This window comes from Ovis canadensis, chromosome 7, assembly GCF_042477335.2.
Source record: "Ovis canadensis isolate MfBH-ARS-UI-01 breed Bighorn chromosome 7, ARS-UI_OviCan_v2, whole genome shotgun sequence".
Taxonomy (NCBI): domain Eukaryota; kingdom Metazoa; phylum Chordata; class Mammalia; order Artiodactyla; family Bovidae; genus Ovis; species Ovis canadensis.
The window spans coordinates 37,428,297-37,438,785 of NC_091251.1; the positions used below are offsets into that span (position 1 = coordinate 37,428,297).

Consider the following 10,489-nt stretch of genomic DNA (forward strand, 5'->3'; position numbering starts at 1 on the left):
ATCACAATCTGCAGTGATTTTGGAGCCCCCCAAAATAAAGTCTGACACTGTTTCCCCAGGGATCTATTTCCTATGAAGTGATGGGACCAGATGCCATGATCTTCATTTTTTGAATGTTGAGCTTTCAGTCAACTTTTTCACTCTCCTCTTTCACTTTCATCAAGAGGCTTTTTAGTTCCTCTTCACTTTCTGCCATAAGGGTGGTGTCATCTGCATATCTGAGGTTATTGATATTTCTCCCGGCAATCTTGATTCCAGCTTGTGCTTCTTCCAGCCCAGCGTTTCTCATGATGTACTCTGCATATAAGTTAAATAAGTAGGGTGGCAATATACAACCTTGACCTACTCCTTTTCCTATTTGGAAGCAGTCTGTTATTTCATGTCCAGTTCTAACTGTTGCTTCTTGACCTGTATACAGGTTTCTCAAGAGGCAGGTCAGGTGGTCTGGTATCCCCATCTCTTTCAGAATGTCCCACAGTTTATTAATGTCCCACAGTCAAAGGCTTTGGCACAGTCAATAAAGCAGAGATAGATGTTTTTCTGGAACTCTCTTGCTTTTTCCATGATCCAGCAGATGTTGGCAATTTGATTTCTGGTTCCTCTGCCTTTTCTAAAACCAGCTTGAACATCTGGAAGTTCATGGTTCATGTATTGCTGAAGCCTGGCTTGGAGAATTTTGAGCATTACTTTACTAGCATGTGAGATGAGTGCAATTGTGCAGTAGTTAGAGCATTCTTTAGCATTGCCTTTCTTTGGGATTGGAATGAAAACTTACTTAATTAGCTTTCCATTAATGGTAACTGACATTTTTCTCAACATTTTGCTATTACAACAATGATACAATGAACATTTTTACACTTTCATAATTTCCTATACATGTGAAAAAAGCCATAGGCTTAGCACCTTAGAAGCTGCATTGCTGGGTTCCAGGGCATAGGCTTTTTAAATTTTGACTGTCCTAAATACAGTGTAAAACTTATACTCCCACCAACTAAGTGTGAGAGAACCCATTTCACATTCTCAACCATACAGTGTGTTATCAAACTTCCTGATCTTTGTCACTCCCCAGGTTAAACATGAGATACTGTCTAATGATATTCTCTCTTTATTTTTTTATGAATGGATTAGTGATATTTCTATATGTTTAAGAATCTTTTCTATATGTTCCTTGTTTGTATCTTTTTGCTTATTTTCCTATTACTATGTTCTGTTCTCTACTGTTTATAGAGCTTTATATATATTAAGGAAACAATATATAAATGGCAAATCATTGAGATTATTCAAGGGGAAATAATTGAGAAGTTCTAAAGTTAAAAATATAGGATTCTTTACTGAAAAGAAAAGGCAGATGAAAAGGGTGGTGGATAGGACATTTTTATTTTTTTACCATTAAAATATTATCCCTAGAAAATCACTCCTGAAGCCCAGTTCTCATTTTCTTCATCTGCAGAATCAGGTGGCTGAATTGATGAATATATACAATAATAGAACAACTTTTCTTTCAGGATCTAGGAGGTACTTCAAGGAGATCTAGTCCAAGTTACTAATAAAAATCCTGAGTAAACAATTTTACTGATCTATAATTCCTTTTCATTATAGGGAACTGGAATGCAAAAATAGGATCAAGAAATACCTGGAGTAACAGGCAAATTTGGCCTTGGAGTACAGAATGAAACAGGGCAAATTTTAATAAAGTCTCGCCAGTAGAACGCACTGGTCATAGCAAACACCCTTTTTCAACATAAGAGAAGACTCTACATATGGACATCACCAGATGGTCAATACTGAAATCAGATTGATTACATTCTTTGCACCCAATAATGGAGAAGCTATATACAGTCAACAAAAACAAGACTGGGAGCTGACTGTGGCTCAGATCAGGAAATCCTTATTGCCAAATTCAGACTGAAATTGAAGAAGGTAGGGAAAACCACTAGACCATTCAGGTATGACCTAAATCAAATCCCTTATGATTATACAGTGGAAGTGACAAATAGATTCAAGGGATTAGATCTTACAGACAGAGTGCCTGATGAGCTATGGATGGAGGTTCGTGACATTGTACAGGAAGCAGTGATCAAGACGATCCCTAAGAGAAAGAAATGCAAAAAAGGCAAAATGGCTGTCTGAGGAGGTCTTATAAAGAGCTGTGAAAAGAAAAGTGAAAGGCAGAGGAGAAGAGGAAAGATATACCCACTTGAATGTAGAGTTCCAAAGAATAGCAAGGAGAGATAAGAAAACCTTCCTCGGTGATCACTGCAAATAAATAGAGGAAAACAACAGAATGGGAAAGACTAGAGACCTCTTCAAGAAAATTAGAGATACAAGGGAACATTTCATGCAAAGATGGGCACAATAAAGGACAGATATGGTATGTACCTAACAGAAGCAGAAGATATTAAGAAGAGATGGCAAGAATACACAGAAGAACTGGACAAAAAAGATCTTCATGACCCAGATAACCATGATGGTGTAATCACTCACCTAGAGCCAGACATCCTGGAATGTGAAGTCAAGTGGGCCTTAGAAAGCATCACTACGAACAAAACTAGTGGAGGTGATGGGATTCCAGTTGAGCTATTTCAACTTCTAAATGATGATGCTATGAAAGTGCTGCACTCAATATGCCAGCAAATTTGGAAAACTCAGCAGTGGCCACAGGACTGGAAAAGGTCAGTTTTCATTCCAATCCCAAAGAAAGGCAATGCCAAATTCTCTAACTACCACACAATTGCACTCATCTCACTTGCTAGTAAAGTAATGCTCAAAATTCTCCAAGCCAGGCTTCAGCAATACATGAACCATGAAATTCCAGATGTTCAAGCTGGATTTAGAAATGGCAGAGGAACCAGAGATCAAATTGCCAACATCTGCTGGATCATGGAAAAAGCAAGAGAGTTCCAGAAAAGCATCTACTTCTGCTTTATTGACTGTGCCAAAGCCTTTGACTGTGTGGGTCACAATAAACTGTGGAACATTCGGAAGGAGATAGGAATACCAGACCACCTGACTGGCCTCTTGAGAAACCTGTATGCAGGTCAGGAAGCAACAGTTAGAATTGGACATGGAACAACAGACTGGTTCCAAATCGGAAAAGGAGTAGGTCAAGGTTGTATATTGTCACCCTACTTATTTAACTTATATGCAGAGTACATCATGAGAAACGCTGGGCTGGATGAAGCACAAGCTGGAATCAAGATCACCAGGAGATATATCAATAACCTCACATATGCAGATAACACCACCGTTATGGCAAAAAGTGAAGAAGAACTAAACAGTCTCTTGATGAAAGTGAAAAAGGAGAGTGAAACAGTTGGCTGAAAGCTCAACATTCAAAAAATGAAGATCATGGCATCTGGTCCCATCACTTCATGGAAAACAGATGGGGAAACAGTGCCAACAGTGTCGGACTTTATTTTTGGGGCTCCAAAATCACTGCAAAAAACAAAAAACCAAAATAACTGCAGATGGTGACTGCAGCCATGAAATTAAAAGACACTTACTCCTTGGAAGGAAAGTTATGACCAACCTAGACAGCATATTAAAAAGCAGAGACATTACTTTGCCAGCAAAGGTCTGTGTAGTCAAAGCTATGGTTTTTCCAGTAGTCACATATGGATGTGAGTGTTGGAGTATAAAGCAGCTGGGCACTGAAGAACTGATGCTTTTGAACTGTGGTGTTGGAGAAGACTCTTGAGAGTCCCTTGGACTGCAAGGAGATTCAACCAGTCCATCCTAAGGGAAATCAGTCCTGAAAATTCATTAGAAGGACTGATGCTGAAGCTGAAACTCCAATCCTTTGGCCACCAGATGCAAAGAACTGGCTCATTTGAAAAGACCCTGATACTGGGAAAGATTGAAGGCAGGAGGAGAAGGAGATGACAGAGGATGAAATGGTTTTATGGCATCAACGACTCAATGGACATTAGTTTGAGTAAGCTCTGAGAGTTGGTGATGGACAGGGAGGCCTGGTGTGCTGCAGTCCATGGGGTCGCAAAGTGTCGGACTTGACTGAGCGACTGAAATGAACTGAACTGAACAATTCCCGAGCACCTCTCCCTTAAAAGAATTAGGCCTAAATTGTCTCTGGGTTACTGGTTTCCCTTATTTTATCGAAATCAACCCTTCTCCTTGCCCACCTTGTTTGCAGGGTAGAACACTCAGGAATCTGGAGGTGCTTGCAGTGAAAAGAAAATCAGGCCTTTGCATGTTTATGCCAGTCCCTGTATTCACTTGTCTCTGATTTGTGGGTTTTTGCATGATTATGCTACAAAATCATCTTCTGAAAGTGAGGGGAGAAGTGAGAAAGTATGGAACTTAGCCGTAATAGAAAACAACTTTTGGTTATAGTCATGACTAATCAGCTTGGATTAAACTTACCCTTCTACTAAAAGTAACTACAAAATCTGGAGAAATGACATAAAACAAGCCTTTGAAGGCACTAGAGAGAAGTCCACAGACATGACTTCAGGGGCTATAATCCCAGGGAAGGGAGGAATAAGAAGAGGAGCTCCACATTTACCTTGAGTGTTTCTCCCCTAGGATGATAATCACTGCACTGGGGAGTATGGGGACATGGAGGTATCTGAGAAAGAACAGCAAGAAGGAAGAATAAGTCTCAACAGAAAGCTGTAGTTTCATTGAACTAAGGATATAAGGGATTTGGTGTTTGTGGCTGCCAGAGAAACTGGTGTTTGAGAAAAAATGCTGGAGACAGGAGGACCACAGAGAAGTGAGGGCCAAAATGTGATGTAGTTTCCTTTCTAGGCATTTTTTGATTTCTCAGTCATTCTTGTGCAAGATGAGATTTCAAGAAGTCTAGCAGAAAGAAGAAACTGGGAGTTTAAAGAGCTGAGTAGAGGCCTTAGGAGTCATGGGTTTCAGAATATAGGCATAGAAAGTCAGGGCTCTCTAAGGTGAAGGTGTCCTGAAAACAGTTCAGGTGTGTGATTGAAATCTCAGAATGGTCATGTTCCTGACTAAGGATCACATCCCAGAAGTAGGAGCAAAGCTGTTTTAGACTATTTTTATTACACCTTAAAATAAATACTCCTTAAATAAGATCAAAGTGATCTATTTTATTCTATCTTCTGGTAAAAGAAAACCTTCTTTACTACATTATTTAAAAAATTTTAAAATATAATGTTCAGCATTTGGTAAAAAATGAGGTATATAAGAAACAGGACAAAGGAAAAAAACAAAAAAACAAAACAAAACAGGACAAATGAGCAAGAACCAAGAGAATAAATAAGCAACAGATACATGTTCACAGGTGACTGAAATTTTAGTCAATATTAGGATGAATGATTATCTGAAGAAAAAAAATACATTTTTTAAAAACCTGAAAATGAGGTAAACACAATTTAGGTCTCTAATTGCTCAAGAACTCTTTTGATTAACACTTTTTATAGTCTAAGAAATTTCTGCAGGGCCTTTTTCATATCTTTGTTTCTAAGACTATATATTACAGGGTTAAGAAGTGGCGTCACAGCAGAATAAAACAGAGTCACGATCTTCTGCATCCCAGCTTCATGCTCAGATGTTGGGCTCCCATACATTACGAGGACTGAGCCATAGAACAGTGAGACCACAGCCAGATGAGACCCGCAGGTGGAGAAAGCCTTTTTTTGCCCAGCTGCTGAAGGGACTCTCAATACAGCTCTCAGGACCAGAGCATAAGACCCCATGATGAAGAGAAATGGAACGATGAGGGGCACAGGACTCAAGGTGGAGAAGACAAGCTCCATCACAGGAGCTTTTTCGCAAGTGAGTGCTAGAAGAGGACCTGGGTCACACAGGAAGTGGTCAATGATCCCAGATCCACAGAAAGACATTTGGGAGATGATGAAGATGGGAATCAAGAACCAGAGGAAACCAAGTACCCAGCAGCTGATCACAAGATTGGCACAAAGACGTCCAGTCATGAGAGTGGGGTAGTGTAGAGGCCAGCAGATGGCAAGGTATCTATCAAATGCCATAATAGCCAAGAAAAAGCATTCTGTAGAACCCAAGGAGAAGAAAAAGTAAAACTGGAGAAAGCACCCAGAGAAAGAGATGAGCTTGTTGTCAGAGAGGAAGTTGGCCAACATGTAGGGGACAGTGGAGGTGACATACCAGATCTCCAGGAAGGAGAAGTTGGCGAGCAGCATGTACATGGGGGTGTGGAGTCTCTGATCCCAGCACACAGCACAGATGATAGAACCATTGCCCATGAGGGTCAGGAGGTAGACAGCAGAGAAGAGCACAAAGAGAAGAATCTGCCCCTCCCTGGGGCAAGGGAAGCCCAAGAGGATGAAGCCAGTGATGATGCTGGAGTTGTTGAAGGTGTTGGAGATTTTCATGAGTCTGCGAGCTGTGAAAGGACCAGCATATATCAAATGAGTTTGTATAGAGATATGAGGACCCAAATTTATATTTAAATCATCTTGGAAAAGTAAATAGAGATTTGTATATTAATAGCTATTTTTTTCCCCTTGTAAACTGGGTTAACTGTTCTCATTCACATTTTCATCATGGATTTAAGAAAATATTTGATCAGAATTGGTAAACTCTTGAAGGAAAGTGTGGTAGAGGTATTTGAACATTAGACTTTGTTCTTAATAGAGAATCTCACTATCTATCTATCTACTACCTAGCTACCTACCGTCCTACTGCCTATCTAATTTCTCAGAAAAATAGGGACAGAGAAGAATAATTCTGCTACATATAAAGGTCCTTTGTGGTTTCTAAAAATGATTATAAGTCCAGTACTAATTCAGAGGAATGCAGTTTTTTTTTATGATCAAGTAAAAACAATTGTTACTTATAATGCTTAGGTATTTTTGACCAGGGTTGTTCTGTTGGGGTTCCTGAAATTTCATTTAGGGGTAAGCATCTGTTTAATTTAATAAATGACCCTTCAGATTAAATATTGAAGCACTGTTTTTATTTATTTTTTGTGATAAAACACTTCAGTGTAGTATTTCTTCCCTTTCCTTTACCCTCACATCTAATTCATCAGCAATTTCTGCTAGTCTGTCTCTAAAATAAGTCTCATGTCCATTCACCTCTCTCTAATTCAAGCCATTTTCTTCTTTTCTTCACTGGACCACTGTGATACTGTCCTAACTGGGTTTCTTGTTTCTCATCCGTGTCTCTCTACAATCTGTGATCCGTACCATGGCCAGAGTGACTCTTAAGAAAATCAGATCACACAAATTTCAAATAGCTTCCCAATGCACTTAGAATCAAACAAATTTTCAAACTAGGGTCTTTGAATTGACCCTTATTCATATCTCCAAACTCTCCTCATGATTCTGTTAGTCAAATATACTTTTTCTGTGTCTCTCATGCACATGCACACATACAGAAACACACACTCTGTGTGTAAGGAAGATATACACACCCTCTACTAACATAAATACTGAAAATATAAAACAGGGTTCAACAAACAGTGGGGTAGCAGGATGCATTCCATATCCTGTGCTCTACTGATCCTACTGCAAGCTGCATGTGTTTGGACTATAATACCTACTCTAGGCAGCATAACAGTAGAGAGGGACTCACTTTGTAATACTCTGCACCAGGGGTCAGCAAATATTTTCTTAGCTATTTTAGTCTTATAGGCCATATAATCTTTATTATAAGTATTCATTTCTGCTGTTGTATGAAAGTAGTCATAGACACAAAACCTAAATGAATGCACACGGCTGTATTCTGATAAAACTTTATGTCCACAGAAATTTGAATTCCACGTAAGTTTGATGTATCACAGAACATTAGTCTTCTATGGATTTTTAAATTTAAATTAAAAAGTAAAAGTTCTTAGCTCACTGGCTGTACAAAAGCAGGCCATATTTGACCTATTGCCATAATTTGCTGAGCCCTGGTCCATACATTTATAGAGACAGGAAAGCAAAGACATTCATTTTACTGTAGAACAATGGAAACTCTTTGGTCCATCATGTGACCTTATTAGAAATGGAGGAGACCTCTAGAGGGCAGCTGGAATCAGCCTGTTCTGCACTCACAGATTTTTTTGGACCAGTTTAATTACAAAAATTCAGTTTCCAAAGTCATCAGGATTGCCTTTCTCTTTCTGTTTCTTTACACACTCACACTTGCATGCACTGGTTCCTTCCTGCACACAATACTTCAGTAATATAACGTTGGCCTTCTTTCAGCTTCTAGAAGCAGCCAAGTAGCTTCCTGAATAAGTGTCTTTCTTCTTGTTGGCCTTCATGGTCGCTCTTAATTCCTACTGCTCAGCACACTACGAGGAAGAGGGTATGTACTTTGTAAATGTTTTTTTTAAGGAAATGACTCTCTACATCGTGAACAATGTAGAGAATATAGACAGATAGTATAGAAATATTTACCAGTTACTTCATTTGAGCTTCAAATAGCTTGTGAGATGAAATCTTAGGAAATGAATTATACAGGAAAAGGCTCCAAATGATCTAGGTAATGAGAGTACTGGCCCAGACTTGAGATGAATCCATTCGAAGAAGTAATGGAAGCTAATGCTCTGTGTGGAAGAGTATGTCCCACCACAAGTGGCTTACTCTCTGTTTCTGGACATAATTATGGTCCCCCAGTTGTGGGTGTTAAAATAGGAGAGGAGGAAGATGGGAGGAAATTCTAGGTTCAGCCTCATAACAAAGTAGCTTGCTGGCTCTAGTGAAGTCCTCTATTGTCTATAAACTTTGTTTTCTTAATTTCTAAAATTTTTATTCTCTATTTTTCATTGAAGTATAGTTGATTTACAGTGTCGTGCTAATTTCTGCTGTACAGCAAAGTCGCTCAGTCATACACATATATACATTCTCTTTAATATTCTTTTCCATTATGGTTTATCGCAGGAGATTGGGTGTAGTTCCCTGTGCTACACAATAGGAGCTTATTGTTTTTCCATTGCTTGAAAAATTTGTTCTATATTGTTTACCCATTCTAAATGTAATAGTTTGTATTTACTAACCTCAAACATCCTGTCCATCCCTCTCTCTCCCTCTTCCCCCTTGGCAACCACAACTCTGTTCTTTTTAGCTTTCTTTTCTTTATATGAGAAAGGAATAGTACTGTCTGATTTTTAATTACTTTTCATTAGAGCATGCTTACTCCTATTCCAAGTATACTGCAAGTACAGATGATATCAAGGCTGTGAGATCTGTAAGATCTAGAAGGGATATTGTAGTGACATCTATCTCTTACATGAGAAAATCAGCTGGACAGATTTTCACGTCTACAAGAAGGGAAAAGATCCAGGCCAGTTCTCTCTCAGGGCAGTTTTGCTTTGAGAGTATGACAATATGCCCTAGAAAATAAGAAAGATGTGAAAAATGATTCTGTGTGTGCCATCATCATTTCATGCTCAACTAAATTGACTATGGATGAAAAAAAATATTTCTAACAAGATTGTATTGTTTGTTGCTGCTTCTGCTTCTGCTAAGTAGCTTCAGTCGTGTCCGACTCTGTGCAACCCCAGAGATGGCAGCCCACCACGCTCCCCCATCCCTGGGATTCTCCAGACAAGAACACTGGAGTGGGTTGCCATTTCCCTCTCCAATGCATGAAAGTGAAAAGTGAAAGTGAAGTTGCTCAGTCATGTTTGACTCTTAGCGACCCCATGGACTGCAGCCTTCCAGGCTCCTCCGTCCGTGGTATTTTCCAGGCAAGAGTACTGGAGTGCGGTATTGTTTGTTACTTACCCTTAATTAATTTCCTCCTCTGTACAGGGTAGCTGTGGTTTCATCTGGCACAAAGGGGACGCTGGAGCTGTCCAGAGAGGCAGGAAGTGTCCCCTGAATTAGTTGTAGGAAGTGCTGTGGCAGAAAGAGTGGGAATATGCAAATAGTGGTGTCAAAGCTGTGTGATGTATAGAGGATGTTTGGACTGAGTCATTAACGAAGCCAAACAAGAAAAACTACATACTCACCTGCATTATATCGTGGAAAGGTTGGGTTAAACTCAATCTTGAATAGTCAGGTCATCAGCTATACTATATAAAATGAAGGAAAGACGTTTCTCTGATGTTTTACTTTTTCCTCAAGGCTAGTTTAAGAAGGCACAATGGGGTGGAAGCATTATTGGGCTGCTATTGCAATAGCACATCCATCTATTTCATTTAGTTTGGTCAGGAGATAGCACACCTGTCCCATGCAATGCAGGAGACCTGAGTTTAATCACTGGATTGGGAAGATACCCTGGAGAAAGGAGTGTCAGCCCACTCCGGTATTCTTGTCTGGAGAATCTCATGGACAGAGGAGTCTGGCAGGCTACAGTCCAGAGGGACGCAAAGAGTTAGACACAACTGAGTGAGCATGTGCACACACCCACACACACCGACACACAACATATAACATGAAAGACCTGGATGAACTTTTTGGCCAATCTAATATCATATATAGTTAAAGCAGGGTAAAGGAACTCTTATTTAGAGGGTAGTAGTTTTTCTAACTTTTTAATATTTACTTTCTCCTCTAAGAAAATAGACAAAGAGGGCAATCTAGAC

At 39.5% G+C, this 10,489-nt stretch overlaps 1 protein-coding gene across 1 annotated transcript; it reads right to left on the reverse strand.

Annotated features, from left to right (window-relative positions):
* Positions 1-5,405: 5,405 nt before the first annotated feature.
* LOC138444353 (olfactory receptor 11G2-like) lies at positions 5,406-6,341 on the reverse strand. Its single transcript, XM_069597779.1, has one exon. It carries the CDS (start codon positions 6,339-6,341, stop codon positions 5,406-5,408), a length of 936 nt encoding a protein of 311 aa, XP_069453880.1.
* Between the last annotated feature and the right edge of the window lie 4,148 nt (positions 6,342-10,489).

Excerpts from the sequence above, each read along its gene's own strand:
- LOC138444353 (XM_069597779.1), bottom strand. The coding sequence starts at position 6,341 with ATGAAAATCTCCAACACCTTCAACAACTCCAGCATCATCACTGGCTTC.